We start from the raw sequence: 19,287 nt of genomic DNA on the forward strand, positions 1-19,287 counted from the left end.
ATGATTTGATCATATTAAACTTGACCATTTCATGATCCTATCAGGTTAGTAGATAATTTAGATTTAGTTTATATTAAGAAAGAGAGACCTAAAAATTCTTGGGGCATATTGTATAATTTTAATCTATTAGAATTAAATGAAAATATGACATGACAATCAACAAACTCAATGAAAAAAAAAAAAAGATTCATCTGACTGGGGTATAAAGGCTTATTGTTGTCATGGTATTTAAAAAAAAATTACAAATGCTGCTAAAAAGTAATTCATTAAAGCAGAATGAACAAAATCATAAAAGAAAATGTAAACCAACTTTTAAGACAAATTTCAGTTTTAGAAGATTATAACATTATATTAATAAACTTACACGCATTATTTACCTTTGATCACCGATAAAATTTAGGTCAAAATATTCTAGATTAAATCTGATCAAATTTTTATAACCATCACATCTATTTTGAAATGAATATAATCCTATTTTTTAAAGTTTATTAATTATATATTATACCCATCCTAAAATAAACCTTATAAACTATAATAGGAATTAGACCCAAATTTTCTGCCTACAAGACATTGGAAGCAAAATCATGGTAGTCCTCCCCCATAACGATAATCATAAATTTCAGATAGTTCCCTTAACAAAGTATGTACAAAATTTTGCCTAGATGCAGCTACACATCATCACACATTGAGTGCAACAGCACGGCACCAGTGGCTGTTACTGCAACCTATTGCAGTGCGGCAAAATGGAGCTATTGCCTCTCTGAAATTAGCTAAATTGAGAGGACACTCAATGTGTGTAGAGTTACAATTAAACACAGTACCAAAATTTCAGAATAGGTGAAGAAGACTAACTACTTCCATAGCTTAACAAACTTATCATGGCTGGCCGAAGCCACTAATCCATTAATGTTAGATGCCGCAAGAGCAGCAATCAGTCCATCATGCGCCCCAAGCGTCAGCGTCTTGTTCTCAGCTATATCCCATAGCTCCAGAGACTGCATGGTACATCATCCAAACCAAGTTAGTTCAGAAATAAGTTTTTCTATCCTCTGGTCTGTCTACACACACACACACAAATGTGCTTGCAGTTCTCAAGAAAACTTCACTAAATTATGAGTGCCTGTTTTTGATGAACAGTAGAAATAGAGTTCCTCAAAGGAAACATTGCAGTAATTGGCAATAGACTTCCATCATCAGCATTTATAGGATATCTTCCTCAATACATAACTAAGATCTAAGATCCATATAAATCTCCTAAAGCACAACAGCTTTTGAGCTTAATTGAAAACTTGTTTCTTAACAATATAATAGAAATGTTGTAATTTACCAAAAACACCAAACAAGCCAAAGTAACTTCACTTGGCATTGCATAAAGATAATTCATAAATCAATTGGGACCAACAAAGCTCCATAACTTCTTAAAAAACTTAAATGCAAACTTTACCTGATAACAGCCAATGACGAGCAAAGACGAATAGGTGGGGTGGAATACACATGAGTGGAATTTATTGCCGCTGCAGTTCAATTCATGCACGCACTCGCCCTCCCTCCATACCCGGACCGAGTCTTCACTGACCGAAGCCAATAACTCGCCAGAAGAATCCCAGCAAATAGATTGGACATGTTTAGAGTGCCCCTGAATAAAATTGAAAAGCACGGCTAGTATAGCTATAAAAAAAAAAAGAGATAAAAGTTCCTTGTCTTTTTCTTTTTATCCTTAAGCATTCAAGATATTATTCTAAGCACTTCATCTTCTAAACGTCATCAATTTTGTTTACCAATACCTAATTAATCAATGAAAAACTAGTCCGCCATCAAGATATATTCACCAAAAAACATTCAGGTAAATATGTAAAACACCTTTATTCAATTAAAACTTATAAGCATTCTATGATAATACAATTCCCGAGTTACACAATCACAAACCTGCAATGAATGAAGGCGACTCTGGGTCTCCACATCCAATACAGCCACTATGTTCTCTGCAGCAGCTGCAAGATATCTCCCCAGACGTGGTTGAAATCTCATTTGTGCAGTGCCGCCCTGACAGAAGAAAATATCAAGCAAACAAATTCACAACGACGTGTTAAATTTTTTTACGGAAAAAATTCTTTCAACAGAAACATTATCATTTTATGAATGCAAAATTAAGGAATTTAAAAGCAGGAAAAGAAAAAAAATAGTACCTTGAAGAATCTTGTACAACTACCATTAGTAATACTCCAATAGCGCACTTCTCCCTCCCCATCACACGAGGATATGAGATCATCTTTGTTGGGATGAAAATCCAGAGACGTTACAGTTGCAGAATGCCCAGTAAAGGTGCGTAGTGAATATCCTGGCTGCAAATACATATAAAGTATAGGACTGAAATGAGAAAAAAGATAGTAAACTAGTTCCACACAAATAAATCATGAGATAGTAAAACTGATTCCACACAAAAAAGTTGATACTACAAGTTTCATACATCATTTTCTCTTAGGATTTTGAAAACTAAAAGAAGTTATTATCTTCTTTTTGGATGAACAATGAGTTGAGAAGAGATTGTTTGTGATAGGAATGTGACAAATATTCATAGAAATTAGGGCATAAATAATAGATTAGGATTCCACCGAATGCATAAAAGATAAACAAATAAGATTTGAGAAGTAAGTGATCTCTCTCAAACCCCACCCTAACCCTATGATTTAAGACAATGATCACATAACTCCAAACATATTAAGCTCTACTTATACCCCATAATAATAATTACCAAATAACTAAATTGCCCTTTTAATTTTACGCCTAACATAAATCTTCAAAATTATTTTGGCAGGCTCACCGTCGACTCAATGGAGCACGAGGCGGATGGTGCCATAGGCACCGGTCTAACAAGTTGTTGACGATCTTTTGTTTTGAAGACATGATCATTATTCTCTGTTTTGAATTCTAGACTTTGTCATTCACATGGAATTACTTTAATTACAAATGTAGGGAATAGGCTATATATAGAGGACAGAATAGTAAAATACTGATAAATAATAAAAAATTTTTGAGAATAAGTGTTGGATATCTTTATGTTTATACTAAACAAAAATACCAATCAAAACTCATCAAAACTGATTTATGCGTGCTTATTTTAGTGTGTGCGTTTTATTCTAATTCATAACAAATCAATTACATTACAATTTTTTAGGAAAGAATATCTGAGCAATTAACCATGTTAATATATCTACATCTATGAAAATAAAGAGAGCTATCGGCTTGCTATCTCTTTGTACCAACGAGAAGCAAAAAAAATTCTTTTAACTTTTGTCTAAAAACTTTGTTGTTGGCTTGCTATAATTCTGAATTCCAACTAAATTTACAACGGAGGTTTCAATTATGGTGTCAAAACTACATTAATCGCTGATTTGTCATCATTAGAATTTCTTATTGATTTCTTCATAATTGATTGATTGTTGCATTATTATCACTGTTCAAATTCTCATACTTTCTGATCTTCGCCCTAAAAAGTTAGTTACTATGCAATTAGTAGTTTTGGATTCACAAATCCTAGTTTATTCTATGTGATCAACATTCATTCGATCATCTCAACTATATAGGAAATCTAAACCCTAATTAATTTGCATTAGTGAGAGAGAGAGAGAATAGAGAACAAAGATTGCTTTTGGATTCAAAAAAGAAGTTGCAATAAAGGTTTTAGGAGAAAATGCATAATAAAAGACCATATAAATTGTTAGCAGAGACAAAATTTTAAATAAATAACACCAGAGAGTAGGGCCTCAAAAGAATACTTGTCCAAAGTAAACTGAGATGACTCACATTGTCAGCATCCCAAACCCTGACAGTTTTGTCAAAAGAAGACGTGGCCAATCTCGCCATGCTAGGACTAAATCTAACATCAGTGATAAGATACGAATGCTCTTCTAGTGTCGATTTTGGCTTCAAAGAATCAACGAACCACAAAACCGCCTGCATGCAGAAACAATATAAGAATATCATGAGCTACTTCCCCAACGATCGACATAGAAGCGATAGAAAACTAAAGGGACATTTAGATACATACCATCCAATTCCCATGTATTTACATATCTAACAGCTAAAATTTTCTTTTACATTTATACAACCCAAATCTTTTATATCACATCAAAAAATACCACTATTTTAACATTTGAAATGTGAAATACACATTCTTCATGCATAGGTAAGGTGCATATATACAAAACTTGTAGCTTAGGTGTTAGTTATGTAAATACATAACAATTGAGTGTCATTTTATGTAAATCTTCCAAACTAAAATTAAGCACATTAATTACAAGATACCTTTTTGTCATGACCACCTGTTGCTAGAAGCTTTCCATCTGAAGAAAAATGGCAGCAGACAACCTTGTTTGAACTAGCCCGAGCGACTCCAATTTCATTGAAGGTAAAACCTGCAATTACTATGTCAGTGAACATTTCACAAATACTACTGCATGAAAACACCTATTTATGATTATTAATGATATCATTACTTTCTGTCGATCCAAAAAAGCTAACAATAAGCATACCTTTAGTCACATCCATACCCCGACCAACAACATCTCGTGCATCCGTGTCGTCCTGAGAAAGAAACGATTCGACATTGTCGTCCAATGATCCATCCTCCACAAACCGATCCATGTCGGCCTGTACTTTGTCGTCCCACTGTATCATGAGTAAACATTATAAAAGCATACTTCATACTTAATCACAGCTATGGTAGAGTTAATTACCAACTGATTAGACGGCGAAGTTAGAGTTCCAGTAGCATCAGAGCTGAACATCATGAGAGGCTTATTTGAACTCATAGACATCACGTCGCCAGGTGTCTGAGTGGAGGGTGTTGATGGTGCGGAGCTTGGAGAAGGACCAGCTGTGTTGCCTGTTCCTGAACTATTCGCTGGACCTGAAGATGACCCCGGTTGTTTCCGCTTACGACTTGTATGGTTTTTTGTAGCCTAGACAACCATAAAAAGTTTAAAGATCGAGATCAATTAATGCAAATTAGCATAGGGAAATTTACATATATACCACACAATTCTTATGGATTTACATATATACCACACATTTCTTATGGATTTACATACTTGACACCTTAAGTTTGATAGTTTCATTTATAACACTTCAGTGTTATAAACCTATACATGACAAGGTGAATTTCACTTTTAGAAAGTTAATGATAGTGATATTTTTTATTTGATGTTAACGATATGCATGTGAATATCAAAGTTCAGGAGTTACATATGTAAATATAAGGACTATGTGGTATTGCACGTAAATGCCCCATTTATATAATATAAAGGATAGCACAATTTATGATGGCTCACGAATACAGGTTTATGAAATGAAGATGTTCAAATTCTTCGGATAACAAATCATATGATATAGAAATAAACATTAAGTACCGGATCATTTCCTCGGAACGAGTTTGAGATGCTTCCATCTGCAGTAGCAGTGACCATTTTTTCTTGTTGATTAAGATGGGGACTTAAACCGTTTGATTGCTGATTAGACATAGCATGCTGTTGCAATTGCTGGAGTTGCTGGCCGCCTTGCTGCTGCTGCTGCTGCTGCTGCTGTAACTGAGCTATCTTCTACTAAATAAAGAGTATTAGTAAGAAGGTTGATGATATAAAAAAAAAAAAAGGGCAACAGTGCATATCGGTCAAATTTCTGAAAATTGAAAACAATTTTGAAATTTAATTTAATATAAGAGGGTATATAGTTTGGGTTTTGAAAATAGTGTGTTTTAATTTTTGAAAAATAAGACCAAATGAATCTCATTCGTCCAATGTTTGTATAATCGTGTCTGGTACCCTGAATACTACACATTCTGAGAGATAAATGTAGACCCTGGCGATAGACTCAATCCTGCAAACTAAGAGATTTGTGACATTCATTTGGTCTGCAAACTTTTTATGTGTGACAGACAAATTCTCCTATTTAAAACAAAGATTTAAATAGGATTTATTTTAACTGAATTCCAAGTTTCTCATAGAGGTAAGCCCCTATAGTTAATTACATCTCAAATGACGGGAGTCACTTGAGAAAACTCTTGATAATGATCAGTGGTTCTAGTCTTCAAGAATTTAAGGTTTAGGTTTTCACGGTAGTACGTGGAAAAAATAAGTGGGAGTGGCTTAAGTAGGAGCATTTCTTTCAAGAGTTCCAATGAAGTAAAGGGAATGAGACGTCACAGATTCTGAGGGGAATCCTCAGTAACTTCCCAAACTATTTTCCTGTGTGGCTGTGTTTTGGAGAGAATGATATTTGAGTACTCAATCCTGTCAATTTTATTTGTTTGAGACTTACACTTACATAATAACTGGTTATGTAAATAGCACGCAAAAATAAGAGGTTTTACGCTATTCTGGACGACAACTTCAAAACTTAAGGCAAGTTAAAATTTATGCTGCTTAGTATGACTGTGCAAGAGCCTAAATAAAATATGAGGATTTACTTCGCGCAGGGCGAGCTACCTTGAAGTCCTATGGGTTGTTTAGACTAGGAAAGTTTAGCTGGTGTGGACTTGTTTTGTTGTTGTGCGAAAACAACCACCTCCACTTGTAGACCGCTCCAAGCTCCTTGCCGCCCTGCCCATGAAGTTGCTCCAAGCTTCTCGTCGAAGTAACAATCCTGAAGTCTAAGGTTCAAAAGGTTGTACCATGTGTGTTTCAAGATTTTGTTTTTGTTGTCATTATGGGGGTTTAAAGTTGATTATAGCGACACCGGTTATAATTCCACGGTTCTCTCATTTCGATATCAGTATTTTCTTTTGAACTTACTTAGCTTAAACAAGTTGTGAAACCCATTTAAACCGGGGAGATCTCGTTAGCAACCGTAGGTTACCTCCTCCGAGGGACTCGTAAATTCAAAAAAATGTGTTATGATTTTTTTTTTTTTGAAAATGTTGTTTAGTTTTTTAAAAAATAATTTGTTTTGAAAATAAAATTATAATCAACACCTCATCATGTGTTAGAGCAAGAGTAAATCGCAATGGTAAAATAACAACAAATAAAATATACTTATGTACGTGGCGTATCTGCTGCTGCAATCATTGTTGCATGTTTAACTCACAAAACATAATATAATTTGCAGGAAATTTAAATAAATTGCAGAGAAAAGCAGAAAATAGCAAACAGTAGAACAAGTCATGACAACAGCTAGGAACTTTAAATAAGTGATCCTAAGGTTTCCTACAACTCCTGACTGCAACTAGCGAGCTAGTACGGTGATCATACGACCTCATACGGCTCTGAGCAACAACTAGCAAATGTATGTGGTAATCCTACGACTTCGAATAACAGCTAGAAACTTCGAATAACACCTGTATGACTTCCTACGAACCCAAACATCAATGAACAACACCTATGTGGCTTCCTACGAACCCAAACCATAGCGGACAACATCTATGTGGCTTCCTACGAACCAAAACCATAGTGGACAACACTTGGGTGGCTTCCTACGAACCCAAACAACGGTGGGCAACACTTATGTGGCTTCCTACGAACCCAAACGCTAGTGGACAACGTCTATGTGGCTTCCTACAAATACAAACGATAGTGGACATCACCTATGTGGCTTCCTACGATCCCAAACAGTGGTGGGCAGCACCTATGTGGCTTCCTACGAACCCAAACCATAGTGGACAACACTAAACAACAAAAGAAACCTCCCCGAAACATGGTTTATAGTGTCTGAAAAATAGTGAAAGTGTTGAGCAAATGCAGCCCCCAAATCGCTTCAAAAACAGTGATAAAACCTCCCCGAAACGTTGCATTAAAAGACTCCAAGAAAACTGCAATGAAACAGCCTCCAAACGACCTCAAAACAGGCGTTCTAAATCACCTCAAAACAGCCAACATATATATTTCAAATAACTGAAAATAATTTCAGCAAGCTATAAGGCCTCCCAATCACTTCCAAAAGCATCCTCCTTCGATTGATTAGCTGAAAATTTCACCTCATAACCAAAATTATTGGCATACGAATTGCGTGTTTTCTGAAGCATTTTGAACAAACTTAACCCATTCTGATGGGGTGCAGCTGATATCCTGCTTAAAATACAACTTCACACCATAGAATAATAAAGTATTATGGTTTGGACTACCATTATCAGCTAGTGCAGATCGAGAAAAAAAGCAGGTTGAGATGAGCTTTCATCAACAAGATCGGTAGAAGCCTCATTCAGAGAGCAAGTTATATTGCAATTTCCTTCAGCAAGCACAATAGAAGCACAATAGAAGTGGAAAGTACAACATTATTTGGAACCAAAGAATGTAAGCTGTTTTCACCCAAACTATCAGGTAGACCTGTTTTACTGAATCCGGGAAAGGGTGCCTTGTTAAGAATCTAGATTCCTTATGTAAGCTGACATGGGGAGAAAAAAAAAGAAAACGAAGAAAGAGCAGCAGAACCAGGTGAATGAAATGTATGTATGTTGTGCGCTGATTTAACAGGTTGAATTGAAGACAAACTATTGAATCATCATCAATCCGTGAGCAAGATACATATATTTGCTAGCGTCACTTTCAATGGAGATTTATACCTAGCTGCAGTTACTTCTAAGACATCATTCATTCATAAATTATTTATCTTGGATGGCCCTTTCTTCCCTTCCCCATACCAAACAACTCTATTCCAGAATCACTCCTACATAAATCAAGGTAACACCTTGACCCTTTTTTACTTTGTGACATAATGCAAATCTATCAGGAGGAGAAAGTCCATGCGTGAATAATTTTTTTTCGTAAAAGTGGATGAGTAAAAAAAAAAAAGAACAAAACTCAAATCTCATAAACCCTTTCTCTGAATTGGGAAATCTATGATTTAAGGTAATGATTTAACAATAGCAAAAGAATCACCATGAGATTTGAATTAAATTCTTCCCAAAACCAGCTATCAAACAATCAGCTAGAGTTTACAGGGTTACCTTCCTGAACGAGTGATGAAAAAAAGGAGGCGGAGGGCTTCAATGCAGGGAGGCTGAGGCGAGCAGACGTGCTGAGCAGCTTCAGTCGAGTGGGGAAAAGAGGAAGCGGAGAGGGTAGCTCGGTTTGCAGTGTCGGGTCGCCGAGGAGCGGGCGAGCGGAGGAATGCGATTGAGGGAGCGCGGCCTTTGGTTCAGGGAGGAGCAGCGGCTTCGATTAGCAGGCGCGAACGTTTCTGCTTGCGGAAGAGGAGCCGGGGGCGCGGGACCGAGCAGAGGAGTCTCGGGAGAGGAAGAAGGCGAGCGAGAAGTTTTCTGCGATGAGGGAGTCGAGTAGGGGATGATTGAATGAATCCGAGCAGGGGAGAAAGGAGGCGAGCTTCGAGTGGTGTCGAGCAGAGGAAGAGAAGAGGCGGAGGTGAGGGTTGCGGTCCACAAAGAGGAGCAGGAGGCGAGCGTTTCCATTCGCAGAAGATGAGCGCAATGTCGAGCGACTGTTCGGCGTGAGGAGCTCGTGATGTCGAATGGGGAGCTCGATCTCTCTGGGAGGCGAAGCAGGCGAGCGAGATTTCTCTTTTTTTACGCCTCAGGGAGGACGAATTCTATAGCTAAAGTCTCGAGGGAGTCGTTACCTGAATCAATTGGCGGGGAATTAAAGGACTTCCATTCACGCAGGAAGCTCAATTGGAAAATTCTAACTCTCAATTAAAGTGAGATTAAATGTCATATTTGAAATTCAAAAATTTAAAATTCAAAATGTTTAACCACATAGGTTGAGCCCGGGCCCGCACCTCGCTAAAAAAAATGTGCGTTGATATTCGTGTTAATTATTCACACGTATAACTATAGCAATATGGATGTCCTTCCTAGCTAAAGTTTCCTAGCTAAATTCGACTTCCCGGACGCATCTGTGTGGTCCATTTCGTCATCCGAGGTCATCAAACGAGTTTGTCGACGGGCGAGTCAATTCAAGTCAAAGTTGTGTGTGGTGCGATGCGTGCACAAAATACAGTGTTATTAGGCGTTCGGGTCACAAGAGATTCCCTAGGAGTTGCTCCTATTAATGTAGAAACTTGACTCGAGTTCCATGTGTCGGTCCTAATCAACTCAAAGAAATGCCGAGGATTCAGGACCGCCCATGCAAGACTCGAAGGAGTGACAAAGTGGCTCGAATTTTCTAAATGATGTGGGTCAGGTACTAGTCCTCTAAGAGGGTCAAACAAAGAAAACCTAAGGCTAGACTCTAGGCTCTAAGGAGAGAAGTAAAGACCTCACCCAAAAATGAGGTAAACTGTGCAATAATTGAATGGAAATGTTTGAACTGCTGAACTGCAAATTCAAAAATATAACTTCAGTCTTAAGATATTCTCGTTGTCTAACACCAGCTAAAAACTTGATTAATTTTTAATTTTAGACTGCTAATCAATGAGATCCTCCCAAACCCAAAAAAAGAAAAAAAAAAGGTAAGCAAAATCACCGATAGCGTTGATTACTCAATGCCTAATCCTCCAAAATATTAAAATAACTCAACCAAAGCAATAACAATGGAAATCATCTTGTGGAACCAAATTGAGTTTCTATGGATAGTGCACCTTAATCAACATGTCAGTATCTGCACGTGGCAGAACGGGACATCCAGCCGGCATTGCCGCTCCAACATTTGGAATTCCATCACTCACTGAGTTCATGATGCCATCCTTTCCGATCCCAATGTTCCTGTTACCGAGCAACATCCTCAGTCTTCTTCCCTCCATATCTGCAGCTGATTGTTGCGTTAAATTTTGGGATTGAAGTAAGATCTGCTGCTGCTGTGGACACAATAATTGCAGCTGATTGAATGTTTGGGAAGTTGGCATTAATGACTTCTGCTGAAAAATCCCAGATAGAAGTTGATCAAGACCCTGAATTTGAGCAACGAAATTAACACAAGTTGGCAAAAAAAAAAAAAAAAACACGAGGCAACTAATACCTGCTAGAGAATGCTTCATTAAGCACAGTTTAACCAGAGTCAAATTAATAACTATTGGTCAATATCATATGAGGCATTGATGCAAAACTTAGGGCCTCGTGAGTCATAAAAAATACCAAAATTTTACATTAAACAAATTTTAAGTTTCAAACTTAAATTTTGAATTTCAAATTTGGAAGTTGAATTTTGAGTTTCTATTCTAAATTGTAATTAGTAAGTCACTATTTGCAAGTCTATGATAAATGACATTTCTCTGAGTGAATCTAAGTTCGGCTTCATTGCCCTTGGGAAAGTACTATATTCTTATTCTTATTAGCTTCTTTTATTTATATGGAATTGGATAAAGCTGAAAAATATTTATTTTGAGTCACGTTAAAAGAAATTTAGAACAAAAATAAACGTTTCTTTAGATATATAAATCATCCTTCTTGTTGATTAAAAGAAATGATCTCCTTTTCAATATGATCTCCTTTTCAATATTGAGGATGCCAAATCTATCAAATACCAATCAACTCTCTCTCTCTCTCTCTCTCTCTCTCTCTCTCTCTTCTTATGTTTGGCCTTTTTAGAGGTTCTACAATCTATTTTCTTTTTTGTACATTAAATAGCCTTCCGTGCATGTTGTTAGTGATCTTCAATGTTTATTGTTTATTTCTATTAAGTGCATAAATTTTTTTCGTTGAAATTAGAAGTTAACTATTTCTCCGCTTTCACGTTAGTGGTAAGCAGTTATCTTCCATTAGAACATGCCTTCCGGGAAAAAATACTTTTTTTGTATGGTGCTTCAAATCAACCATCCAAGTAGCTCAAATCCACATATTTTCAAAAGCCTGCATGAGCTCCAACCAAACGTACTGAAGGCTCAAATATTAAGATTCGAGAATGATGAACGGGCTAATCGAGCCGTCTTTCTATAGGAGAGACTGGAGTTGACAAGTTTAGTAGTTTTAAAATAAATGTCTAAATCCTAAAATAATAATTTATTAAGCCCAGATCACAAAATTAGTTTGATCCTCCTTCTTTGTAAGGACGGGTATTGAGAGGATTTATACTTTGAAAAACTTAAATTAACAAAACTGAATGTCTCCCCTTCAAATATAAAAGCTTTAAATGTTCAATCCCCCAATGATGGTCGTGTTAATTGAAACTTTTAAATTGAGTGATTAATCTTTTAAATCAAAATTTTCAAAGTAATCAATCAAAATGCTCAAATTAAAAACAAATCACTTAAAAGATTTAAGACAAACTTCATCCACTCTCAGCAACAGTTTGTCAAGGGTGACAAATTTCTAATTGACTTTAGTTCGCAAAAAGCTAATGTCATATTAAGTGTATTTCTATATTTACATTTAAAGTAATTGCACGTCAATAAAGATGTGGCTTGAGTCTTCTGTTAGTATGGCTCTGCCGCCAAATGACACCACAAAATAACGGTTACGACCAGAGCCCTCTGACCGGATGGTTGCCGCCAGATGACACCATTATATTATGATCACGATCATAGCCCGTATGTTCTCCAACAAATTTCTACCATCTGAGTTGTGAATTATAAGAGTACAATTGGATGACATAAAATCTTCTGTTAGTTAAGGTCGACTTAAATTTTTCTTCCTAGACAAACAACCATCCCAGATCTATAAGGATTTCTTGGATTTTTTGGAAATTCTAGACAAACAACAATCCAAGTTAATTTCCTTCAATCCATCCATAGTAGTTTTTTTGCCCACCATCTTTCATTTCTTCTGAAGGAGGCTTGACGTCTACATCTCGATCATTTGTAGAGTTGACTCATATGAATTTTCTTTGTCTTCATCTTTGGAATCAATCTCACTTTCTATTATTGTGCAACAAAATGCCTTTTCCGAATCTATTCGTTGAATAAACCCAAGACCTCTGGAAATCTATAGAGTCATAAAAAATCTGTGAGCTTTGAAAATTCACGACTACTCCTCGGAAGACTTTGCATTTATAATTTTATCTTGACGGAGCTTTAGATGGTAGAAATTTCAAAATGCTAATTGGATTATAGATAAGACACTACCCAGAAATTTTGCCCTCTTTTAGCGAGAACTTTTTTATATGGGTTCAAGGTTTCCTATAAGCGCTCGCCCCTACAGTTGGTTACCCCTCCCAATAACGGAAGAGCTCTTTCAATTAAAGTTAGTCATTAAGAATTGAGTATTCATCATATAATAACAACATACCTAAGAGTTAAATTGTAGAATTCACCACTTAAAGCTTAAAGTGGATAGTGGCAGAATGAAGGTGAAACCTGATCTAGATCTCATGGTTCCGTCATCCCGGACGGCTATGGTCCCAAATCTACTTAGTGAGAGGAGGAAGTCGACCCAACCTGATAGAAGAATATTTGTCAGCAGTCATGGGTTGCGTCATCCAAGAAATTCTTATAGAACTTAACTAAAAAAATACTTTGCGTTAATCAATTGTACCCTTATAATTCACAATGAAAAGGGTGGAAAGTCGTTAGGGAACATACGTGTTACGGCCGTGAACATAATATAATAAGATCATTTAGCGGCAACCACCCAGTCAGAGGGCTATAGTCATAACCACTATTTTGTGGTGTTATTTGGCTGCAAAACCAGCAAACAGAGGTCTCAAGACACATCCTTACTGACGTGCAATTACTTTTATTGTGAATATTGGGATACACTTAATATTAAATTAGCTCTTTGCGAACTAAAGTCAGTTAGAAATTGTCACCCTCGACAAACTGTTATAGAGAGTGAATGAGGTTTGCTTTAAATCTTTTAAGTAATTTATTTTTAACTTGAGTATTTTGATTGATTACTTTGAAAATCTTGATTTAAAAGATTAACCCATCTGGTTGAATGTTTCAATCAACACGGCCATCATCGGGGGATTTAGTAATTTAAAGCTTTTATATCTTAAGGGGGAACATTTAATTTTGTTAATTTAAGCTTTTCAAAGTATAAATCCTATCGACTCCTGTCCTTACAAAAAGGAAGACTGGACTAGTTTAGTGATCTAAACTTGTAAATTATTATTTAAGATTTAAGAATTTATTTTAAAACTACTAGACTCATCAACTTCAGTCATTGCGAGGAAAATCAGACTAATGTGGTGGGACTTACAACCTTTTTCTATAGATAAGACAGGTCAATTAGCCTGCGCAGCATTCTCGAACATAATATTTGAGCATTCAATACGTTTGGTTGGAGCACATGCTGGCTTTTGAAAATATGTATTTGAGCTATTTTAGTTGTAGCATTTGATTTCTTAAGACATTTTACATGATTTATAACATGTATTAAATCAAATAACTTCAAAGAGTATATCTTGAAAGGCCTTCACATTTATTGAGGTATTTATATTTGAATCGAAAATTGTCTTAAGACTTGACAAAGTCATAAAACTATTTAAACATCGTGAAAGTTTGTGTCAATATTATAATTTTATGTCAAACACAAGTTTGCATTTTAAGCATTTTACTGCCTTTTGTTCGCTAGCAAGAGTATTGCGAATCAGATGGCGGTTATTTTCAAATTTTAAGAAAGCTTAATATTTGAATTATGCTTCGCCCCTAAAAGCTTAAATCTGAATAACTCAAATTCAAAATATTTTTAAATTTATGAGTTGAAATTTTAAAATCCAAATCTTAATATTATAAGCTTTGAAATCTTATTTTTAGTAGCATAAACGTTAAAATTTTAAAACCCTAAGAGCCTAAACATTTAAAAGCCCAAATTTTGAAACAATGTCAAGCCTAAATGTCAAAAACTCAAAACTTTAAATATTTTAAAGTCCTAAGAGTATACTTTAAGAGCTCAAATTTTCAAATATTTTAAGATTTCAAATTATTACATTTTATTTTTATTTTATAAGTCCTAAAATTCTTTTTTATTCACAAGTCCAAATTCCCCCAAAAATCTGGCAACCTTCTGGAATTAAACTCGTTTGGGGGCACCAGAGGATGTTAACCTTTAAAACTATCCTAAGAGACGAGTTGGTTAGTGTCGTGAGACACTGCGGCCGAGGAGCAAAAAAATAAAAACTTAACCCACGACCTTAAAAGATAGATCGGGCCTTCAATGTACCTGTACAAAAGGGTTAGCTCGCAAACTAGCATTTCCCCAAAAGGTACTTAGTTTCCCCACGAACGGGTACTCGCTTCCTTGAGTGGATATTTTTGAAATTGCCCCATTGTCCAAAAATAAACCTTTCAATGATGTTGGCGGTAGCGGTGACCGTAAAATAAAAATACATCACATATTTTCTTTTCCCCCCTTTTTTTTTAATTACAACGCATCAATAATAATAAAATAACTAAAATAAAGTAACATAAACATTAAAAGTGCCTAGGGTAAGTGCTCGGGTAACATGCTAGGCTCAAATACCTGGGTAAAGGGGCTTTTGATTTAACAAGCAGAGGGTTCAAGGGGTTTTAAAGGTGTTTGAGTGGAGCTACGACACTGCATCACATAGGAAGAGATTGCACAAGAAGGGTACTCGACCGGCTTGAGAAATTCAACGAGAGAATTGTGGGGCAAGTAGGAAGAATGCCCGACCTGAGGGGAATCGCGATAGTGGGTGTTGATTGCAACAGAGGGTAATCGCGACAGTGTGTGTCGATTGCAACAGTGAGGGCGAAGTTGGTGAGACTTCCGACATTTGTTTCGCTTGAACAGGTGACGATCAATCGCAAAGGCTTAGGGGGATTGCGGCTTTGCTATCTCGCGAACAGGAGACGGGGTGTGAGATAAGGCTTACGTTAGAGACGTTTGGTTCATGCGATTAGGGTAGAAACGATGAGAGGATTGTAGTATAGGGAGGTGTTCGAAATCATGACTTGAAGACGATCGCAGGACCAAACATTGATCGCGATAGGGGGAAGGATGACAGCTTCAGTATGTGGAGAGTATTGTGGCTAAGGCAGAACGACTCAATTACGCAAGGTAGGCGATCGTGCGGTTGGCAGTAGGGAGAAATAGCGATCATGTGCGGACAAGATCAGCACTGTGTAGAGCGGGCGGTGTGCGAAGACAGGGATTGACAAAAATTTTGTTTCACATGAATAGTGGATAGTGCGATAGGAAGAAGAAGTGGTGTTGATACAAAGGTTCTCGACAAGGAAGGCTTGGTTAGGAATTTCCAACGGGAACAGGGAACAAGAACGACCAAGAAAGTGCAGGATTTGCATGAATAGAAAAGCATTGAAAAGCTACGGAACTTACGACAGAGGAAGACAAGGACATAGGCCTAGAGAAGAGGCGTCTTCCACTTCGAGACAGAGTTTCAAACGTAGAAGGAGAACGAGAGGATTTGGAACTACAGAGGAAGAAAAGCCACAAAAGAATGTGAATGAGCGTAAGTGCGAATGAATGTCCAAGGGGCTTTGTTCATGCTTATAACTGTGCAAGAGCGGGAGCGGTTACTACATATTCCAGAAAGCTTCAACAGGCGGGAAGAGGTAGACAGTTAATTAAGTGACTAATTAATTTAATTATATAATATTATTTATTATTATTTTTTTCTCTCATTTTTTTCTTCTTTCCTCTTCTCTTCTTTTATCTATACGCTCAATATTAATGATCCGATTTTGAACCGAGATAGGGTCGGCTCAAAATCAGCTCGAAAAAAATTCAATCAAATATTTTGATTTGTAGCCCGACTTGTTTATTTCAATCCAATCTTGATTGGAACCAAAATTCGAATAAAATTTTAAGCGATTAACGATCTTCGAGCTAAATTCACAACCCTATATCAATAAGGCTTGAAGGAAGGGATTGGTTTTCTTGAACAATCTCGTGAATCCACTACAAAAATTTCTTTATATCTAGATGAGTTGTTATGGTTTCAACAATTGTCTTTTGCCTAATGCAAATTTCAATCTAGAGAATGTACAATCCACATCAATGGCAATTCTTTCATGATTCTAATAACTCAAGACACAATAATGGGTCATTGAGTGTACTATATAAAAGTGTAAACTTTGACATAGTGGGCTCTTACATTTTGATATTGATTTGAATGACCAAGTACGCTTAGCCAAACTTGATTCAATATGATTTTCAATAATAGTGCAAACTTTAAAACATTTGCACAACTTTTTAAATCACAATCCCTAATCATGATTTCAGGTTAAGGTCATCAAGTAATTCTTTGAATTGATTTTCATCATTTTATTTTGGTATTCATTGAATGTAGCAATTAATTGTTTAAAAATAATAGTTGTGTTTTGCAAGTTTTACCTGTTAAACGATTTTTCCACTCCACACTGAACATGCATTACAAAAACTAGACACTGACACATTCTACAATATATTAAACTCAACTAACAAAACTATAAATACTTGCAATGTAAACAAAAATGATTTAAATATGATCAGGAAAAGTACAAAATAATAAAGTTATTATATTCTCGCTTTTGATGGGAGGTATAATTCCAAGGTATTTTTAAATTGGATTAATAGAAGGGGCATGGTCAATTATTTTGATAAAATGTTGCTGTTAAAACAAAATCTGATTAGGCTACCATGGAACAAAAATTTTAAAAATGATATTTTTTATAAACTAAATATAAAGATCAACTACATGATTAACGTGAGAAATTAAAACAAGGATAATATATTATATTTGGAAACCATCACATGAATAATTCAATTTTATGTGGATGCATTTGATGCAAAATCAGTAGCTCCAAAAATATACTTGAATGAAGGTCCCATAAGAAGTTCAGATAAAAGTGTAAATTTGGGAAAAGGTTTGCATAAATTCTTAGATGCATTTACTTTCCCGTATCATATCCAATTGACTGAAGGTAGCAACTAGCTATTCATCCTATGTCAACGCAGTTGAAAATATATGGTCATATCAAAAATATAATTAAAAAATAGGGCATTTAAATGCATATCACACAATGCTTATGTATTTACATATCTAACTCCCAAACTTTTATATTGACATTTATAGCACTCAGTTTTAAAATCACATAAAAAATACCACAATTATTAACTTTTTAAAAGTGAAATATACCTTTTCATGCATAGGTTTATGACACCAACGTGTTACTAGTGTAAATAGAAAACATTTGGTGCAAGATATGTAAATACAAAACATACGAGTTGTGTGGCATGAATATAAATTTCCCGAAAAATAATTCATAGATGACTGCCAAGAATTTTTGTTCCTTAATTCATGATGACACTCGCATTAGTAACCTAAGAAACTTATGCATATGTAGAGAAAACTCACAGTGAGAGGCCATCCTTTAAGAGTTAAATTGTTTCCACCCTGATTAGAACCTGAGTGAAAAACATAAAACATATGTAAAGCATAATATCATTAAAAAAATTACATAAAGAAAGAGCCAAATAAAGATGAAAACATCGAGACATTGAGAATAACAAAATAGAAAGAACACGACAAGAAAAAGAGAGGTAAACAGACAAATAACTAAATCAGATGCATATCAGAAAAGTCATCAACAACTAGTTTTCAAAACATAAAAAATAAAAAATAGGTCATTGTTGACCTCGCTTTCGATCGAGGTATAGTTTTCCCCTCCTTAGTAGTCTAGGATCTAGCCGTAGGACCTTTCTGTCGACTACTCCTAGAAAACTAGTGAATGAACTCTCCCTGTTAGCAATTCTGAACTTTTCTTCGCTCGACTTGACGTTCCATGTGGTAGTCTTGACCACTATTGCTTAGCAGATAAGTCTACTCCGAAGGAACTCAGAAAGCATTCCTATAGGACTGCCGGCCTTAGGATTGACTTTACTCGTTGATTTGGAGCCGTTGCGCTCTTCGCCGTCCTCTTTAATCGAATACAAGCTGAAATTTTAATAGGATACGGACCGCGACGCGTTTTTAACCCGATCGACGATGAGGTTGCCTGGACGACTCCGGATGACGAAACGGACTGCGCTGATGCGTTCGGAACATCAATTTTGCTTAGGGGGATGTTCGTTTCATTGCGACGGCGCGCCTTGGGGAAAATACCTATTTAAGTGTTAATTATAATAATAAATAATATATTATTATTATTATTATTATTATTATTATTATTATTATTATTATTATTATCTTATATTAAAATCCTTAACCTAAATCCACCTCCCCCCCCGCCTCATTCCCTCGAACCCGTGGGCCTGCCTTAGCCCTAGGATGGCTGGTTCGGTCGCCCGACCAGCTCCTTCGTGTCGTTGGTAGGGCTGTCAAAAAAGCTCGTTGTTTGCGAACAGTTCGTGTTCGGTTCGTCAATGAGTTCGTGTTCGATTCGTTCGATAAGTAAACGAGACAAACACGAACAAATTTTTTTCGTTCGGTTAGTTAAACGAACCAAACACGAACAATGATGCGTTCGTTCGTGTTCGAATCGTTATTGTTTGAAATATAAAATAAT

General features: G+C 36.1%; 1 protein-coding gene across 3 annotated transcripts in view; it reads right to left on the bottom strand.

Moving 5' to 3' along the window:
• Positions 1-591: 591 nt before the first annotated feature.
• Positions 592-19,287, bottom strand: part of LOC110025992 (transcriptional corepressor LEUNIG) — a 31,600-nt gene continuing 12,904 nt past the window's right edge. The window contains exons 7-17 of one of the 3 annotated variants that reach the window (XM_020726722.1): positions 18,138-18,187; positions 10,525-10,797; positions 5,409-5,597; positions 4,737-4,961; positions 4,533-4,668; positions 4,306-4,415; positions 3,805-3,954; positions 2,187-2,342; positions 1,927-2,043; positions 1,445-1,636; positions 592-995 (exon numbers count right to left, since the gene is read on the bottom strand). In XM_020726722.1, coding sequence (XP_020582381.1) covers positions 852-995; positions 1,445-1,636; positions 1,927-2,043; positions 2,187-2,342; positions 3,805-3,954; positions 4,306-4,415; positions 4,533-4,668; positions 4,737-4,961; positions 5,409-5,597; positions 10,525-10,797; positions 18,138-18,187 — 1,742 coding nt within the window. In that variant the 3' untranslated portion in view covers positions 592-851. Of the gene's footprint in view, positions 996-1,444; positions 1,637-1,926; positions 2,044-2,186; positions 2,343-3,804; positions 3,955-4,305; positions 4,416-4,532; positions 4,669-4,736; positions 4,962-5,408; positions 5,598-10,524; positions 10,834-18,137; positions 18,188-19,287 lie in introns of all 3 variants that reach the window. The other 2 variants (XM_020726721.1, XM_020726720.1) reach the window with 2 other exon arrangements.

The sequence above is a fragment of the Phalaenopsis equestris genome, unplaced genomic scaffold (genome assembly GCF_001263595.1).
Source record: "Phalaenopsis equestris unplaced genomic scaffold, ASM126359v1 Scaffold000347, whole genome shotgun sequence".
NCBI classification, from domain to species: Eukaryota; Viridiplantae; Streptophyta; class Magnoliopsida; order Asparagales; family Orchidaceae; genus Phalaenopsis; species Phalaenopsis equestris.